Raw genomic sequence first — 20293 nt, 5'->3', positions numbered from 1 at the left:
AGCATATTACAAAAAGAACACAGAGCTGCTTTGCCGGGCAGGCTGTGGAATCTGGCAGCAGGACACTAGACAAAAGCACATTTCGATTGATGCCCTCACCGAAACTGCAATATTTACACGTCCATTTTCCCCTGGGCAACTACTACTCTGCTAGAAACATTCATCACACAATGGTGCAGAGGAGCCTGTGCTGCCTTAAACTGATAGGAAGAGGCCACAGGGGAAAAGAGAAGCTTCTCAGGCCCGTGACCATGCACTTTTTTGAAAATAATTGCTGTAACGTTAGTTGTGGCCTGACGACATTTCTCCAGTGTCCTGATTCTTCTTTCTGATGGAAGTTTGAGGGAAGAGAGCAACATTCACATTCTCTGGGGGACAAACTTTTCAAATCACAGATGCTGTGGTAAAATCACACAATTGCTTGGTCTCTCAATTAAGCTAACAAGCTGAATGAGAAGTCACCCTATGCTGTGTCAAAACCTCTCAAATGCAGCATAATAAGGGGACTGCTCCCCTCAGTAGCTTGCAACTGTGAAACTAAAGTTAATGGGGTGTCCTCTATATTGGATACCAAGGAATAACAGTAAGAATGTAGAAATTGCTGAGTATTTTATAAGGGTTGAAGAAGAAATCTTGACAAGTACATTAATGGGGCTAAGATGCAAGCTTTAGGAAGCAGGGTGATTGCGGTCGCCTCCTGACACTTGGACAATAACGTTTTTTTATTGCAACATAATAATAAGTTGTCACTGTAATTGTGGGAATTACTTCAGCCAAGCAGAGTGAGACAGCTCAGAATAAAGTAACATCTCATTCAGCTCCTTCTGCAATTTCTGTGGTGCATAGATTCTGAAGCAAAAGTGTGAGCCATTAAAGATGGCCCCAAGTTTCAAAGAGCCTGTGGAAAGGTTAGAAGAGGCATACTAAGCTTCTCTTCTATAAGCTGGGGAACTCTGAGGGCTGCTCAGATTGCAGTTCAAAGGCCAAGCCTGCTTATAGGCAAAGCTGCAAGCCATCAGGAGAATCATTTTGGTGCCTCCCTTTGCCTTATAGAGCCAGGCAATTGTATTGTGAAACATCCACCAGACCACCCTCTCATCAGTATCATGATAAAAGGATTGCAGTAAAACCATGGTCTGCCCACCACTAAGTGAACTAGTAGTTTTGCTTGCTGTTCTGAACTGTGGAATTGTTGGATGACCTTGAACCCTTGAGTTTCCCATCACAGTATCCATCCAGAGCTAGTGAATTTGTGCATTTTCTCATCTATCCGTGGACTCAAAAATGGTAACTCCTATTACAAGCATTATTGTTTCCACTCACCAAGTGCCAACACCATCAGTGCTGCTGGGACACCAAAAGCCAGTGCATAACAATCCTCTCCAAAACATTTCACATCTCCTGAAAAAGAAGTCAGAAATAAAAGCACCTCATTACAGTCAGACTTATGTTACCAGGGCCTTTGATTTCCTTCCCCTAAATCAGTCACTTCCCCGCCTTTAAATCTTCTTTGCTGGTGCTTGACACTGTGAATTGAATCTCCTTGAAACAGCTGTCCTCCTTAATGAAGACAATTTGGAAGCAGGGTTAATGTCTGCCAGCAAAAGCAGCTGATAATGGGATATTGATGAGAATGGTAGAAGGGAGGAGGCAGACAAATAGGTAGAAAGAAGTAGTAGGAACTGTAATTGGGAAAAAACCCGCAACATTTAAAATAACCTGAAGCCATTCTGTATTTGCCTAGATCTAAATAACCAGTACTGTGTTTCCACATTATTTGTGCCAGCTACATGAGTTACTGAGCTAAAAACCTGAATCTGATTTCATAGCAACCTACAGTGGACAAAGTGGAATCCAATATCCCTACTACGTAAGTGGGAAGCACAGGATTATCTTAAAACTCCATTTCCCTTTCTCACCACCCTTCTCAATCTCATTAGAGGCAACCTGCTCCAAATGTCAGGTCTTGCAAAAACCCATCAGCAAGCCAAGTTTGTTACAGCATGGCTTTGATCGATCTGAGCTATGGTTCACCAAAACCCTGCGCCTCTTGGACCAGGTCAGTTCTCATACCATGTGAATTTAGAAGTCCAGTTGCGAACAGCAAGCCAGCAGTGGGGTCTGTGTTTGTATGCCAGTGGCTACAAATTACTGCATTCTTGCATGGAGTAATAACAAAATGGCTAAAATAAGCCAACATAGTTAACAGGAAACCAACCCATGAAGCCTTCAGTTGTTCCTGTTTGTTGTCCCTGGGCAGTCATGGTCAGCTGCATAGCTGTGTGCGTGCACAGCATTTATTTATTTATTTTCAGCAAATTAGCTGAAATCCAACAAAGCTGGCAGCGAGACATTATGGGCACACTGAACTTTTGACATGCAAAATGAGTTGTTGGACTTCTCCACCTAAAAGTATATATTCCACGTTTCTGCCAAATGTCTATGAACTGCATTTCTTGCTCTTCCAAGAAAAGCTTTCACACTCAGCAGAAATTTTACTCTTTCCCCATCCTCTCCACCTCTTTTCCATGTTGCAACTAGTTTATTGCTAGGCTATATTGGCACAGGTTTTGATGTTCAAAGGGGACTGGATTTTCATCTGCCCACTGACTACACTGAGCAAAAGCCCCTTCCCAACAGAATGCTGACCTGGGGACACCAGTGAGAGAAAGAGCACGAGATACAGCATTTGTCTTTGCCTGTATGCATGGTGTAAATATGAGACAAGCACAATTGCCCACAGCCTTGTGAAATGAACAGCCTGTTAAAATAACCACTCTGAACAAAGAAAGCTTCCTGGAGGCCACGGGACGGAATGAAAAATATTGCTACTAAGTGTGAAGGCTACCTTGTCCCTGTCCTCATCCCCATCGCCTATGGCCTGCTACTTTGCCTCTGTGTCTGTATTTAAAGCGTGCCAATCCCCTTGGCTTCTAGGCGCTGTGATACAATGAAGTAACTGCAGCAAGACTCGGGGACTAAAAGGGGTTGTGCAAGCTGGCTAGAATGTAAAGTAGGTCTTAAGTGGGGCATAGGCCTGTGCTTTGTCTTCAAGGCTAGTTGCTCAGGGCTGCAATCTTGCGAGCAGACCCACGCAGACACGCCTAGGTGCCAGGACAGAGCCCTCCAGAAGTCAGCAGCACCCTGTGGGAGGGAGAAGGTAGGACTTCAGAACCAGTCCTGCTAAGTTTTTCAGCCCTGACACCTGCACAGGACAGCAGAGGTCAGTTCCCATCCACAGGCTACCTGCAGGCAAGACGGGGGAATAATCCTTCACTGGCAATGGGGACGATTAGATGACCATATAGGTCCTTCCACCGTTCATATTTTAATTCTACAGTTCAGGCCGGCTTTGAAATATAACCAGGAATACAGTTTCTGTGACTTGTCTGCTAGTACTATAAATCTGTTATGCTGCTATGGCAGGATTAACAAGGCATAAATGCAATACACTGGCCACTCCACAGATAATGTAATTTCTGCCATTCAGTTGTCATAAGAGCCTAACTATGCACAGCAGAGTAGTCAGAGGGCAGCTAATTTATTGTCTTATTCTAAATCAACACTGACCTCTTAATACAGGAGTTACAAACGTGGAGATCAAACTTCCAGCATTGATGGATAAATAGAAGATGGAAAAAAACTTGCTTCTCTCCGAGGTCTAAAACAAGAGAAGACGATATCAACGTCACGGCTAATGCACAGCATTGGGCTTGCAAATTGAACACTATCAATTCTCTTGTTAGAAAAGCTGGGTAAATATTGATACGCAGTGTATAAAATGTTAAGCAAACAAGCTTGTGTTCAGATGATGGTAAATTCTCGCACAAATCGGCTTTCGTTATTTGAGAAGTGCTTTGGGGCTTTTTGGCATTTCAGAGGAAAAGTCACTGCTTCGAGACTGTTGTGAGATTGGAAGGAGAGGAGAGCATTTATTTATTCCGAACAAGTAGCGTGATTCAGATCCTCTGTCACCTAATTCAATCCAATTTTGCACGGTTTGACAAGCTCATCATTTCTTCCTATGTCTGAGCTCTTTTTTTTTTCCTCCTCTCCTGTGTAGAAATAGAAGAAGAAACCTGTGTATTTTGAGGAGCTGGTAATGACAGCATAGATGAGAGAGTGCCAGCAAATGAGAGGTATCCATCAGACAGTACATTACCAAGCTGAGGCCAGTCAACCTCAAACTAATAGGGTAAATTAAATCTACAGGAGCAAATTCAAGAGCCTGATGGAAGGATGAACTCTAAGAGAGAGAGTTCAGAATCTAACTGATGTTGTAACCTATTATAGTTCATACAGTCAAAGGATTCCTGTTGATCGTCCTTCTTCCTGCATAATTCATAATTTGGAAGGAATCAAGAACTTGATGCAGAGTTTGGTCCTTTTTGCAGGAGCGGCATTCAACCGAGAGCAGTCTCTCCTTGCTTGTGGGGGAGACATACATGCACAGTTGCATGCACATACACAGTGCTAAACCTCCTCCCTGTGCCTGGGTGGGCCAGCAGAGTAGGGACAGAAGAGCAAGCTGCCTGACCTACCCCATGCTCATCTGTATCACCAGCTATGGGACACCTGAGTCAGTGAAACCAGCATTTAAGGGTTCGCTCCCAGCTGTCACCAGGTCCTGTAAAGGTAGTCGGCAAATTGCTTGGGACATGGCTTGGTGCCTGGCAGAGAGCTCCTTAGAGCACCTTGAGCCACATCTCTATGACCTGAGCTTCATTTGAATGCAAAGCTTTAACTTAGCTGAGTGTGAGGAAGCTCCTCAGGGGCCTGGTTCTGTCCCCTCTCCTAATATGTCCTGCTTCCTTCTGCTCCCTGAGACAACAATATTCACAAGGCTAGAAAACAGGAGAAAATGTGAAGAATTGCAGGCAGCTAAAAGAGAACGGCTCTTAAGGAATGAAGCCTAGGAGCCAAAAATGTAACAAAACTTCCCGTGACTGATGGTGCAGCCAACAGGAAATATTGCTACTTCATATGGCAAGAAGCCTCTTATCACAGGGGATTACTGCAGGGAAGATGGGCAGATGGGAGGACTTTTCTTGATGTCCCCTTGTGAAGCGGGTACGGGGAAGGTGAGGGTGAGAGCCCCATTGCCTCCCACTGCCACCCACCAAGGAGTCTGGGGGTCCCCTCACTTGGATTAAGGGCTTTTTGCCTAGCCCCACCACAGTTATGAAGACCTCATCAACTTGAGCTTTTGGCTCCTACACAATTTTATTTCCTAGCATGTCCCAGGCAATCTAATCCATACATTACTCGTAAATGATTTATCCTGGATTAAAGGATTCATAAGCCTTATAATAATCATCTCTATGGCATGTTCGCATGGTTAACAGCAAACAGTACTGGGTCTCTTATACTCAATTTCTGTCCTTACCAGTGCTTTTGATTACCCGGAACTTTCTACTGCTAAGCTAGTAAAAGTATATTTTCTTCTTCATTCTACCTTTGTGACTAGTTATTTGTCATCATAAGAAAATCTAGAGAAATGAGCAGCCTCAGCAATCTCTCCCACTTCCACAGTAGCCCTGCCATGGCTTGACATGGGTGGTGCAGTAGAGTCTTCACAGTCCTGCCCTCTTCTAGTCAAATTCCCATGCTATATCTCTAACCCTTTGTATCTGCGCAACTCAGAATTTCTGAGAGCTGAGAAAAAGCCAAGTATGCAGCTCTCAACATAATAAAGTCTAGAGCAACAACTACCAAAAAGAATGTGCTGGTAAGAGAAAAGGGTAGTGATGCATAAAGAATTTGGAGCATCTTATTTCACACATTTTCAGATTTCAGTAATGGAAAAAAATGGTCAGAGAAAAGCAGAAGTGAGTACAAAAAAAATGACCCAGCAGCTTGCAAATTACACTGATTGGAAAAAAGAATTCCCTCCCTATTTTCTTAATCTTTGGAGCAGACATACATTAACAACATGATTTGGATTAGCTAATTTGAGAAAAGGTACCGTACACGATAAACCTGATCTCCTTGGCAACTGGAAAATAAAGAAACAAAGAGAAAGCTATTTAGTACCTTAAACACCACATCACACTGTTTGAAAGCAGCTTTGGTCTTTAATTAATATGCACAGCAGCCTTTGCATTCATATAAACATATTGTAAATATAATTTTGTTCAGGCATTTTTAGCTTGGACTCCTAATCCCATAGACAAAGATGCTTGGAAATCTCCTGCAGATAAATCTACTTTCCCTATCTGACCTCCTGCTGAATCAGTCTCCATCATTGTTTGTAGTAGTACTGTTCTCAAAGTGGCAGATCCAAGACTATTACACTCAAAGTACTTAAAAGAAAACCAGACCGATGGTGTGCATTTACCTCAAAACATAAATTTGTCTCTATGTGGGAATAGCAGGGGCAATTTATTTATTCATTTTGTATATAGAACTACCACATCCCTAGTTTCCAGATGGAACAACTAAGCCTGTGCACTTAAGGGCTCAGCTGAAGTTTATTGGTGTCCTGAAAACTAAGGAGGAATCATATGCTTCATTTCACTGGGAATTTTCAAAACTTATTTCACCCTTCACCTGGAGTGGAAGACAAAAAACGTGGTAAGTCCTCTCAAACACCACTCCAGAGGGGAGAAATATTCTGGTTGGCCCCAAACCTTTCATTCCTTACAAAATCAAAACTTCTTATTCCAATTTTGAAGACTTAAATTTCCTATCACATGGCATAAAACATTTTTCTTCTGAAAGACCAAGTCATTTCGAAATGGTAAAATACAAAACTTTCTATTCTGAAAAGAATGAATAGAGCAGAACGTATTGTCCTTATCACAAGGCTTTTTAGTTTTCCTTCTCTAAATTAGTTTTTCTTGAAGGCGACACACAGGTGAATGTTTGAGCCTTAGTATTTGATAAATTCGTTGGAGAGGTATAGTCTGAATGCTGGAGAATGGGCCAGGCCCACACAACCACAGGCAATTCAGGTTTTCCTCTGTAACTCAGTTGTGGTTGTAAGTTTGGGATAATAATATGTATGTGCCTGACTGGAGTGCTGAGATTCATTAGCTGAAGTCTATAAAACACTCTGAAGATAAGTGGCACACATTATCATACTGTAATTAGGTGGTAATTGAAAGATGCTGGATAAACATTATTAATCATTAATATTCATAGAAGTAGCACTTCTGAAAATGCTGTTGTAACACCTGTTAGAATCCTTTTGGGACAACTGTTGGCTCTGCAAGCTAGGATGCCCACATGCTAGTATGCACGCAGCGTATTCCCAGAGTGCGTGTGCTGTGCTGCCAGCCTGCTTTTGGTCAGAGTTGTGCCAAGTGGGGAGGCCGGTGACCACCAGATGATTGCTGCTCCCTCTTCTGCAGCATCCTCTAAAGCACCGGGTCCAACTGACAGCACGGGATGGACAAGCCTGCAGAAGGATCTGCTTTGAACAAATGACCATGAAACATCCTGTGTTTTGTTACTCCTTAGTAACCATAAGCTTCTTCACTTCAGCATCACACAGTTCACGAGCAGAAAGAACAAGTCTTCCCAAAATTTTAAAATAAACATTCTAGTCTATATTATTCATTCATTAAATGCTGACTACAAGCTGGGGCATTGCAAAAGGCAAACAGCAAACTGCCCTACGGGGCTCCCATCCCTTGTCCCAGGCCAAGGGGCCATCCCTTGTCCAACTCTACCAGTGCCTTTCCTGACAGACCATTAGTCTAATGTCCTACTTCAGTGCCTCCATTGATGGGAATTTCCATCTCCCAAAGGTCCTAATCTTTCCCAGTACTTATCTAGATCTATTTCTGGAAAATTTTTCCTACTGTCAGTCCTAAATAATCCTCCTTGAATTTAAGCCTACTCATCATAGACCCCAACACTTACTTTCTTTCTTGTAGCAGTGGCCTTCTACATATTTAAGGACTTATGCCACACACAGAAGTTGCTGATTTGAATACTGTCATTGAGAAAACTGAAATTTTTATTTGTCTGTTAGGTCAACATAAATCTAAGTGTTTAATTTCAGGTCAATTTGAAAATTATGCATTTTGCCTGAGGATTAGTACTTCCTGACCTGCTTTGTTTCTTTAAGCACTACCTTATCCTTGGTTGAACCACTATGCTGCATAACAGGAGTCTGAGATTAGCGCAGGTGAAGGGCTAAGCACTCATGATAGAGAATGAGGACACAAAGCAACTGGACTACAATTCACACGATGCAGAGCACAAACAGAGCTAAAAAAGAACCATTTTCCCAACTCTTCAGAACTTTCCATTCAGGAATATCTAGAAAACATTCTGGGTAGATTTGGTAGCAGCACTACTTTCAAAAGACTGGAATTTCCTACAGTTCTTTCTGAGGAATCTAAGACACAGACTATGACTGATTTGAGGGAAAATTCCCAGGGAAGCATAGGCTGGTGATACAATTTTCTCTTTCATTTGCTGTATTCCATTGCAGTGCATTAAGGTGCTGTTAAGCTGGTTCAGAAATGGCTACAGTTCCATGACACATCATATAAGATTTTCCAACATCCAATTAACATTTAGATGATTTGATGCAATTATGACCTATCCTTCCCAATATCAGTCCTGTTCTGCTGCCATTTTCCTTTCCTGAAGCATCCAGATTCTCTCAAGTCTTATGCAAACCATCCTACCTCACATCTTACTACATCTTTTCCTAGCAAACTGGCCCTTATTCTAGTATAACAGGATTTGATCACATAAACATCCTCATAAAGTAAGCAGGCACTGCGGATTTTAGGAAAGAAAAGAAATCTTACATGTTCCTCTTCAAACTGGTCCCCACCAAATGCAGAGACACAGGGCTTGATACCTCCCGTTCCAAGGGCGATCAAAAACAGACCAACCATAGACAGGATCCTTCATGCAAGAACAAAAATATCACCGTTGCAGAACCTTTCCAGTGCTTATGAGAGCATTTTAGTGTCACCCAACCATGATTCCTCTGGTATCATTGTCTTTCGCACATGGGTAGTGATGATGAGCCAGCTAAGTGCGAAAAACAAATTAATTAGCCTCATTTCTGCATTCACTACCAATTAACCAAACTGGTTTTGTCAGTTTCTTGCTGTTCTGAGGCCCAATGGACATACTAGAGATCAAAGATCCTGGGATTATCTTTCACTCATATGAGAACAAAAGATTGCAGAGATCATGTCTTTCGCACATGGGTAGTGATGATGAGCCAGCTAAGTGCGAAAAACAAATTAATTAGCCTCATTTCTGCATTCACTACCAATTAACCAAACTGGTTTTGTCAGTTTCTTGCTGTTCTGAGGCCCAATGGACATACTAGAGATCAAAGATCCTGGGATTATCTTTCACTCATATGAGAACAAAAGATTGCAGAGATCAATTGAGAAAAAGAAAAAGAAAAAAAAAAAAGAAAAAAAAAGCCTTTTCTGTAGCCTTCCCACCAAATGCAGAGACACAGGGCTTGATACCTCCCGTTCCAAGGGCGATCAAAAACAGACCAACCATAGACAGGATCCTTCATGCAAGAACAAAAATATCACCGTTGCAGAACCTTTCCAGTGCTTATGAGAGCATTTTAGTGTCACCCAACCATAATTCCTCTGGTATCTTTGTCTTTCGCACATGGGTAGTGATGATGAGCCAGCTAAGTGCGAAAAACAAATTAATTAGCCTCATTTCTGCATTCACTACCAATTAACCAAACTGGTTTTGTCAGTTTCTTGCTGTTCTGAGGCCCAATGGACATACTAGAGATCAAAGATCCTGGGATTATCTTTCACTCATATGAGAACAAAAGATTGCAGAGATCAATTGAGAAAAAGAAAAAGAAAAAAAAAAAGAAAAAAAAAGCCTTTTCCTGTAGCCTTCCAGCCTGGGTAAGCGCAGACAAACTGTTTGAATTGGGCTCATTCTTGGGTGCTTTCTACTTCCCAGTGCTCCTCAAAATACCATTGCTGGCCCAACAGATTACATCTGTAGGGAACAGGAGTGTCAGGACTGGCCACGTCTGGGACAAAAGGAAACTGTTCTGTAAATGAGATGTGCTCCTGCCTGCATGTGCGTAATTTTAGAGCTGTGACCACCTAGGTAAAAACAGCTTGATGGTTTCAGAGACGCCAGTGGGAAACTACTCTGACAAGCCTATCAGTTCAGAATCTAGAGGGCAAGAAGAGTAGTACCCTATGGAAGAGACAGACCCTTCCTCTGTCACATCAGAAAATGTATCTTCGGTTTTGTGTTCCCATGCATACAGGGGAACCTTGCTGAGCTGGGCAGCTATGTTGATGAGGAAATGAGGGAGGAATGAGCCTGGTGCAGGCGGCTGGATGGAGGAGACCAAACTCCAGTAGCATGGTATAGCAGAGAGAGGTGATCGGAGGTCCCTATCTCAAAGGGCTTAGAGTCTCTGTGGTGGTTTCCAACTCCTTCTGGTGCATTCACACTCTAGATCTGCCCTTCTGTTCTTACTCAGATATCCCAAACCCTTCCCTGACTAAAGCAACCCATGCACAGCCCCCAGACTGCTGGCCTGATGGAGGTGAAACAAATGACAGTCCCGGGTAAACCAACTACCATCACAACCTACTACAGCGCTGCGGCTTCAACAGCTACTTACACATGAACCGCCTGGTTGCCTAGGGATGGAATTGCACCGACTGACTTTATCAGATGGCCAACCACATACACAATGGAGAGGTAGATGATCGTCCTGTGAGGAAAGCAAACAGCAGTGACTGAAGGTGCTGGGTGATGTACGATCCGAAAACAGAGTGTGCCTGTGCTTCCCGATACGGCAAGTCTACTTGGCAGACACACAAGGAACTGGTTTGTTCATGCCACTGCTATAGCAGGCAGCTATAACTCTTTTGTGTCAACACTGGGTGCACTGGAAGAAAGAGATAGGCAAATGGGTTCAGATTAAGGAGGGATAGCCCCTGCTTTCTTTGCACAGGTTGCTGAGCAGAATAAACTAAAAATGTTCCAGTCTTGTCATGCATGGAAGGCTGCAAATAGAAGAGTTCAGGTCCAACTCAGTTTCCAGATTACTAATAACTGGCATTTTGTAGCATGCCCCTAAGTGAATCCCTCGACTGGAAGGCATCTATAGGGACCGTTGCCCACATTCAACCCTCCTGACTAATACATCTGAATCAGGAGTGTGGTTTCCCCATTACACATCTGTTTTAGATCCCAAGTACCTCTGAAGGACTGAGCTCATCTATCTGCCTCCCATGTCTTGGTGAGGAAGAAGAAGAAATCTGACTAGGAGGATCAGGCTCTTGAGTGTATTCTATTCCTTCATCACCTTCAGGATTAAGAGATGTCTATGTATTTATGTGCAGATGACACACACAGAGGGAATGGAAGGACTTGTTAGGACAGAGACACTAGAAGAAGCCCTATGAGCTTTGAGCACAGAAGTGGTCCTTGACGCATCCAAACACTGGTTGCAACAGCTAACTTAGAGCCACATCAGATCATTCCTAAAAGCCCCTCTAATCTGTTATCCTGTCCTCGGTATTGGCCAAGGTCCAGCTACTACAGCAAAAGCCACCTCCCATTAAGTCATAGGGATTACTCCAGGGAAAGTCTCCTGCCTAATGCACAAAAGTCTGCATAAGGATTTACCTTCTCACAACATCATGCTGTAAGATAGATATCCTCAAATACCAATGAACATTGCTAGGTGACCTTAAATAATGAGGTCAATAAATCCCCACTGTTACGTTTTTCATTCAAAGGGGCAAGAGAATGACTAAAATCGAGCACAAAGAAAAAAGAATATTGATATCTCCTTAAGAACTTTCTGCTGGAAAAGCATATGGCAGCTGTTCTTTTCCTGTTGAGACTCTTCTGCCAGATGTGCTTAGTCCTAGAGAGAAGGGTTCAGCTACACTTCATCACTCTGACAGCCAAGACTCCCCAGACAATTAACAAACGGTGCCAAAGAAAGAAAGTCCTATATCCAGCGGCTCACCACCACTCTGGGGCAGATGATGGCCCCAAAACTTATCAGTGTAAGGGAAGATTGCCTAACTTACTGAGGGAGAGTTTACCTGCTTATGTGCTGAGGGAGATGATTTGAGTGAACCCAGGTTTCTCTGGAATAAAAATGGATGTGCTCACACATTCTCTACGCTGTGAAAGCATAAGTAAGTATAGTATAGTTAGTGCCATTTCATCTGAAACTGCGAGATCTAAAGGATGACACCGCTTCCTCATCTTTGAATCCTTCTCAGAAGCAGATCTTGGCAAGCTGAGGGTTAATCACCCTACACCTCAGCTTCCTCAAGGTGGGTAGGGAAGGACAGTGGAGGAAAAGTGTGCTTGTGACATTTAATTTGTTCCAACATTGTTGCCTATTGGCCCTTGGGTAAAAGAGGAGCGCAGAACAGCATGAGCAAACAGATCAGCTGTTCATCCATTAACAGAGAGGAGCTGACCTTCGCAAGTGCGTCTTTGCTGCACTGAGCTAGCTCAAAACTGGAAGCACACACAGCACTGTCCTTGCACAGGCTGCATGGCGTAGATGTGTGCTGTCTGAATTGGAGACATGTCTTCACTTACTTGTATTTCCCCAGCCATGAGTCTGCCATGATGGCTCCAATGACAGGTGTGAAATAACAGAGCGCAGAAAAGGCATGGTACACAGCGGTGGAGAGATTCTCATCCCAGTGGAAGAAGCTTAAGAAATATAGTGTCAGGACAGCTAAAAGGAAACAAGCAAATCACATCAGATAATTAATGTGTATCTCTGCAGGTAAGCAGGAAACTACATCATGGTGGCAAGAAAACCACTGATTTGTCTAGCAGCTATGAGCACTACTGTGGAAAGATCTGTGCTTTCATACCTGTTCCTCATAATCCCTGGCACAGGAAAAGCTAAAATGAGATATATGAGTATCAGGCGTTCTTTGCTCATAAACATTTATGTTTAGCTGGAAAATATATTTTCTAGCTTATCTTACCATAACCTGTAGTTCTGTTTACACACATTTTCTATTTGCAAATTAGGTGCCTGTGTGATTCAATTCCCAAATACACTGATTGCACACAACTATGAAAGACGTCATACACTGGAAAACCAGGTTTGAGACAGAGAATCATATAAAAATTTAGACTGGAAGGTACATTTGGAGCTCTCTAGTCCCAACTTCTGCTCAGAGCAGGTGTAGCATCAATGTTAGAGCACACTGTTCATACCTGCATCCCAAAATACTAATTTACTTTGAAAGACAGCTGAGACCACATACAGCACAGCTCTGGAACACCAGGCCAGTGTGTACAGAAACCCAAGGACAGGAAAGTCGCTTCCCAGACACAGGACACAAACCTTTCATGCCATAGTAGGAGAAGCGCTCGCAGAACTCGTTCACCACAATGAAGGCAATGCTTAGGGGGTAGTTGGAGCCACAGAGTTTCTGCAGGAGACAAATGAGAATGTATCAGCTCTGTGAAAGCTTTCACCCCAGCAACATAGCCCCACAGTGCCTGGGCAGTGGAGAGGAGTCCAGTCCGAAAAACCAGGCACCCACCGCTGCTTGACTGGCCTGCGGGTTGGACTTAAGGGAGGGGACCCCACACCTATCTTGCTTTAGTTAAGGCTCCCCAGTGAATCAGTCTGGCCGACATGGGCCCAATAAGGACTGCCATGGGGATTCGTGGGCTGTCAGCAGCCCACCATGCTCATAGGTCCAGGAACTCCAGTGGAAGGGTCCTACTGCCTCTCTGCTGCAATGCAAAAACCCACTGAGATGCAAAAAACACCTTCGGATGCCTTTTCTCCTACACTTCACATAAAGCTACTACCCTGCCCCAAAACTGCTCCCTCTCCTAGTACCAGACCTTGCCTCAGCAGTTGGTAGACCCCAGGGAGCTGCTGTCTGCTTCCGTGTGAAGCTGCTCCCTCCCGTGCGACAACTGCCCTCAATCTCTGCGCCTCATTTGCACCGAACTGTGCCACCACATTCACTGAAGCAGAGCATCAGCCCCGTGTCCAGAACTCCCTCAGGCATGGCATCCATTTCATATTCCAGGAACGCTGGCATAGCTATGGATAATTCAATTTATTAATCAAAACTAAAAAAAACGGCAATGGGACTGTCAATCCTGTCTGAGCGTGGGCACTCTTTCACTGAATCTGACTTTACTCCAGCTAAAATCAGCAGTTTCCAAGTGAAATACAAGGCATTTAAACAGATGAGTATTGGCACAACCTTGTGTGGGCCTCCATCCCTCTTGGTACCCCACTGCGGTCCAAGCTAAGCAGCTTCCAGCTGCTTAGCTCCACTACCTCGCAACAGGGAAAGCAGGTTTTCACGGCACTGCCCAGCTTCTGCCAATTAGTGGGAGAGAGGGGCTGGCCATGCACTTGGTGAGGAATCGGGGGGGAGTGTGATATTAACAACTGCATTTATATTTATGGTTTTAAACAGCCATAGTATGGGCCAGTGAAGGGAGATGAACTCTTCACATGCATTTCTGTGCCTCGTTTTGGAAATAATGAATTTCTCTATTTCTTCCTAGAGTCCCAAATGCAAATACAGATACCAAAATAGATGTGTTTATTCAGGTTTATTTCACCACCAAGAGACCTGAGCTTATTTGGATTCCCAAAGCAATGGCATCAAGTTTAGAAGAGTCTAGCTTGATGATGCTGTCTCGCTCAACGTTATACAAGAGCAACAAAAGAGAAAAGACTGGCTGTCCACAAAAAACCCAAAACAAAACAAAAAACACTTTCCATTACTTAACCCAGCATCTCTAAAGACAAATATTTTTGTCCTTTTCTATACGTGTTTTTCTCTCGCTATTTATCGGCTGCCTTTTTATTAAGAAACCCTTGGCCTCTTTGTTTTACTAGAGTAAATATGTAATTACCCATTTAATTTATTATTTACTCTGAAACCATCGTGCTCAGCATATGGCTTGTAACAGAGTGGGCTCCCTTGGAAACCGCACTGGGGCCTCCTGCTTTTAGACTAGCCTAAAAATGGTGGCATATATAAGCTGTAAATGCACAAACACACAGACATATGCACACACAGAATACCTTTCTCCAACAAGTTTTTCATAATGAAGAAGAAAAGCCGTAAAAGGCAAATTATGTTTCCTGTGGGTGCTTGGAGGCATTTTCTGAACTTGGAAGAAAAATTGTGTAACAGGGATATTTTTCTTCCTCTCTTTCACAGGCCTCGCTATCAGTACTCATGAGATTTAATAACATTTGATGGAGATGCAAAGCGTGACTGTTCAAACCCAGATGGCCAGGTGCTGGGAACCCTGCTGCCTGAACTCACCCCTCTGCACCCAATGCACAAGCCCTGCTGGATTTAGCAGCAGCGGTTTAAGGTATCACATGCCATGCTGCAACCTGCAGTGACAGAAAACCTGGCAGTGACCCATTTCAGCCACTCCTGCTCTGGGATGGGCACCTCCTACAGATGAGCAGGGGTAAGAAGGGAAAGGAGAGCGGGAGGCAGTGACTTCCCAGCTAAACCTCCCCAAGTGCCTGAGCCAGCACCCTGAGAAAGTGCTTACAAACACAGCAACGACTTACAAGCAGGGGTACTTCCATCTGGCTTGTACGTCATGAGACGGCATTGGCACACACAGAAACCCTCATGTATTCTCTCCGCTGTATCACTGACCTGCCTGTGGCCTGCCTGGACATCCAAAAGTGGGCAGCTTTCATCCATGCGGAGAGCCAGATGCAGTTTGCTCGCTTTCGCGAGGAGGACCTTGCTCAGCAGAGAGCCCCAGCAAAAGCAAAGAGGCTAAGCCTGGATTCATGAGTGCACAGATAGTCTGCTGTGCTTAGCTACCACTGTAAGCCTGGGATCTGCAGGATCATGGAGCTCTTAAAGATACTGTGGAAGTTGATAGTCTGTGTCTTCGGAAAAAAGAAAGGTCATTTAAAGTGCCAGCTACAGGAGATGTTTGTTTTCACCTCTTCTTCTTGCTGACTAGCTGCAAAACGGGACTAAGATTAATACTTCACAGGAGCTCTGGATATCCAATAGTTAATGTCTGCACAGTACTTAAAATTGTGAGTTAAATAGTTGGCTTGCTAATGACATGACTGACTGCAGGCTTTAAAAGCAAGTAGTACCATACTGCCCTGCAAGTCAAAGCAGGTGCAATACAAGCCCTGTTCTCCCCAAAGTCAATACAGTGCACAGTTTTTAGGGGTCAAGCACTCAACAAGGATTAGCCTGAAAACTGCACAAAGCTGCAATGCAAGAAAATATTCAGCTGAATCTGGCTCTAAATCAGGTCCAAAGATGTAAATGTGAGGCTCTGTCACTACAGCTGAACTTTGTAACACACATCAGCGGCCTGTGCTCAATTCCTGTCCCTCCTTCTGCTTTGCAGCATCTGGGGACCCTTCCCTGGTGGGTCTCATCATACTAAGAAATGCACAGGTCACCTCCCTCCCTCCCCCACACATCTTCCTCCACTTCAGAGAAGTAAGTCTTTTCCCATAAGGAAAGTCGCGTTCAGAAAAAGGCAGCAATCAAAACCCTTACTCTTTTTCCCCAAAGATTCGGACAGTTCATTTTTTCCCTTTAAGCTGCCCTTTCTTAACTTAATCAGGTTAGTGGAGGGATTTTTGCCTTGAGTTGTTAATGCTTATTTCAACCCTCTGCAAGAAAGAGTGTTTGTCTCTAGCCAGAGCACAACAGAGGAAAGAACAGAGAGATCTTGCAATATTTAGAGCAAGCTGAGCAGAAAGCAAAGCAAAGGAAATCAGCTGTAACACTCACCGGGGATTTTTTCCGAACAGGGAAATCTCCTTTGGGGGGATCATCTCCTGCAGAAATAAAAGTGAACAAAGTTTCCTTGGATTCATTTCTCTGAAAAGCGTTCATCTCCCCCCTCGCCTTGTCTCCCACCATGCTATGTGGCTGTGGTGAGTTGACTGGGAAGGTTTCCAACCTCAGGCATGAAGTTTGATTCAGTTTGAGTTAACCCTAATTGAGCACATTTGTGCAGCCAGGGCAGAAAGGGGAGGGAGATGCTACCAGGAAAGACAACTCCAGAGTTCGAGAAGAGTCAGGGAACGTAGCCTAAATCATTCACAGGTTGGTGCTGTGAGCACTTTGTGGCATGGACCTCCTATTTGCTTGGCATGCCCCCAGCTATTGTACGCGCACCAGCCCAGCACAGCACTGTATGCTGAACAGATGTGAGCTGAATAAAAATCCCAGGTCCCAGATACCCCTACAGCCTGCGGATTTAGGAGCAGAGCTTGCATCTCCCTGCCGATGCGGTAATGACAGGTTTATTCTGCAGGAACTGCAGGGATCTCATTCCACTGAAAAGCCACACATCTATCCCAAGTCAACTACCAAAATGCTCATCACGCCAAACCCTTGGACGCTGCATGTCACAGACACCTGCACTGTGTTTCTTTCTTTGCTGTCCCAGGAGTGAAGTGACCCAGGGTTCATTCCCGCAACAATTCCCTGGAATGACCTTGCTTTTTCCTATGGGGCAGTTTAATCCTGAAGGCACAGCCAGCACCCAGGAGCAGCCCCAAACCCCATCTCTACTTCCTGTTATCCAAAAGGCCACCTCAGGGCTCCCTATATGGCAAATGCATCCTATGCTGTGCTGGGAGCCCCTGGATTCCCCCTGCAGCTACGTGGGCTCAGCTCCCTGCAGGTACCTTCTTGTCCCTCCTCCCCTGCCCTTCCTGCGGGAATATAGGAGCTCTTTATCAGTATTCTTCCAGTGCCAGTTGCAATTACAGAGCAAAATTCACAACCTTCCCATAAACCATCCTCTGTGGCTGTGGCTCAGCAGTATTCTCGGCGCAGTGCAGGCTTTTTTTCTTCCCCTTACATTTGGCTTCTTTAAAAGGCAAATGTTCAAAGAACTTTCCCAAATATTTCTCCCTTCTCTTATCAGCAAAAGCACAGACCACACCCAGAACCCACAGCTGGTACAAGAAGTCTCCATAAACTCATCCCTAGTTCCAGTACCGAGTTGCTGCTAGTGCTTGGGTATCACAGGAACCAGGTTTGCAGTTGACAACCAGGAAAGAGGCCTTTGTTCACACCACAGATCCTTAATCTGGCTTCAGTTATTGCTAACAAGATATGGAGAACACTTAGATAAGGGACTCAGATGTGACAGAGTGCACAGAGGAAGCATAATTACTCTCCACATTCCCTCATGTGCTCTGGCATTGCTTCCTCTGAAGATCCCCAGGGACCCTCTTTCACTCCTGCTAACTGGGCAGCTAAACATGGGGCCAACCAGGCAGCTAAACATGAAGCCCAAACTTCAGATGAGGCCAGGAAGGTCTACCCATTTCTTACTCCCTTTTGCTTCTACAGCAGTGGCAAAGCAGTTTGGTACCTCCCCCATACTGCCACAGATCAGCTCCTCATCTTCAGCCCTCCCAGTGATTTGCACACCTGCATGACCTTGCTTTTCACCTGGGTCATTTCTCAGGTGCCACAAACAGCCTCCAGGGAGCTAGGGTTTGTTAAGCCCATTTCATGGCCAAGAGTGACTCAAAAGCATACCCAACATTGGGGGCAGTGCAAGGAACAGGACTTGTGCACGTTGGTCCTGTCTCCTGCACACCAGGTTAGCACGTACTCTTGTGTCCCACAAGTCTGACCCTGTGCTAGAGGCAGCAGGAATATTTCTGTGCCCTCTGGTGGTATCTCTTACTGCCCCAAGTATCTCTAGACAACTCCTGGTAGAAACCTGCTGTATTCTGCCACACACAGGTGAGCAGAGCAAACACAGCAGCAAAGTTATTAAAGGAGTAATACAAAAGGAAGACAGAAAAGGTTTCACCATCCCTTGTGCAGGGCTCCCACGCTGCTGCAATGTGATGCCTTAATATTTTCATCATCCTGCAGCTATATTTCCTGTGTGTGTACACAGCTGCGTACGTCATATAAGCTAAATGATTTCTTTTTTTTTTTTTAATACTAGCATGAGAAACCATATCAGTCAGTGGGATTAACATACTACTTGTTAAATACACTGCAGAGGTGTTTAGGCCGTTAGCTGCCAGAAGCTTTTCTGAGACAAAAAGGGAGAAAAGGAATTCAAATGTCTGGTAATAAATGGTAACTCATGGCAAACGGCAAGAACAAGTTAAGGAGAATAAATCTGCAAGCACCTCAGATACAAACAAATTCAGAATAAGACTCGATAGAAGGAGACCTGGGCAGCTGGGCTGAAAATCAGGAAGGAATTGTACCACAAATGGAAATAAGGTGGCACTTCTGAAGGCAAGTATAAACAAACAGATCAAGCACAGAGAGATAGAGGCTGCAAAGCTAAGGCACACAATGAATTACAGCTAGCAGGGGGACACAAGAGACAATAAGAAAAGGTGTTAGAAATGCCATCAATATTGGAGAAAGAGGAAGGAAAATGAAAATCTGTTATTTAAACTAGAAAACGAGCAAACAAAAGCTCATCCAGAGAAGCCAGAAAAGTTGTGTCCTTTCTGTTTGTCTTCACTAAAAAAACTAAATTGCAACAAGATAACGCCATTAAAATGAACCAGTAGGAAATGGGTGAAATGAGACAAAAACCCCTTAAAGAATATTTGGAAACCTCAACTGTGCTCAAATCATTAGAGCCTGATGAAGTTCACCTTCAAGTGCTGAATGTAGTTTTTGAACCACTTCCCTTGTGAAGGGCAGAAGCAGGACAAGCATCACCACTGTCTTTAAAAAGGCAGGTTAGGACAACCCAGGCATGTTCCTCCATAGCCAGAGAGATACTTGATTGGATAATCCCTTCTAAGCACCAAAAGGAGAATAAGGATTACAAAACAGCCATTCTGGATTGGAAAAAATGCTCTCAAACCAGACTGTTTTATTCTTTGGCGACAGGGTAAGTGGTGTAACAGCTAGAGCAGCTGTGGAGGTGGTATATCCTAACTCTAGTGTCTCTAATGTCTCACAAGGAAAAGAGGGTCCAGATGAAATACCCATATAGTGGGCAACTGGGAAATCCCTCTCAGAGTAGCTATCATGAAACACACAGGTCCATAAGCAAAGACAACATCAGCACAGCCAGCGTGCTGCTCACGTTTGTATCCAAAACCAGGATGGAGCAAGCCTAGGGGAGAACAGGGTATGAACTAAAAATGATGTTAGTAAATGGGAGAAACCACTTTGCGGCTCTGGAATGAAAAAGATGAAATTCAGGGAAGAAGACTACCAAATGCTACCCCTCCCCATTGACAGGAAAAGCAGCCACAGAGACCAACTATTCTCCATTTTCATCGAGGAGGAGTTTAGAAAGCAAGAGGGTCCACTCTGAACAT

The 20293-nt window shown here is 44.1% G+C and overlaps 1 protein-coding gene across 1 annotated transcript in view; it reads right to left on the bottom strand.

Annotated features, from left to right (window-relative positions):
* SLC15A2 (solute carrier family 15 member 2) overlaps window positions 1-16883 on the bottom strand; it is a 39828-nt gene extending 22945 nt beyond the window's left edge. Inside the window, exons 1-7 of the mRNA XM_009274987.1 lie at window positions 16752-16883; window positions 13319-13406; window positions 12553-12694; window positions 10601-10693; window positions 8769-8868; window positions 3571-3661; window positions 1324-1401 (exon numbers count right to left, since the gene is read on the bottom strand). Of these exons, the coding sequence (XP_009273262.1) occupies window positions 1324-1401; window positions 3571-3661; window positions 8769-8868; window positions 10601-10693; window positions 12553-12694; window positions 13319-13406; window positions 16752-16883 (724 nt within the window). The remainder of the gene's footprint in view (window positions 1-1323; window positions 1402-3570; window positions 3662-8768; window positions 8869-10600; window positions 10694-12552; window positions 12695-13318; window positions 13407-16751) is intronic.
* Window positions 16884-20293: the final 3410 nt, after the last annotated feature.

Source organism: Aptenodytes forsteri, unplaced genomic scaffold (genome assembly GCF_000699145.1).
Source record: "Aptenodytes forsteri isolate BGI_AS27 unplaced genomic scaffold, ASM69914v1 Scaffold255, whole genome shotgun sequence".
Taxonomy (NCBI): Eukaryota; Metazoa; Chordata; class Aves; order Sphenisciformes; family Spheniscidae; genus Aptenodytes; species Aptenodytes forsteri.
Note: the sequence above shows the minus strand (reverse complement) of the source record. Positions and strands in the feature narration are given on the sequence as shown.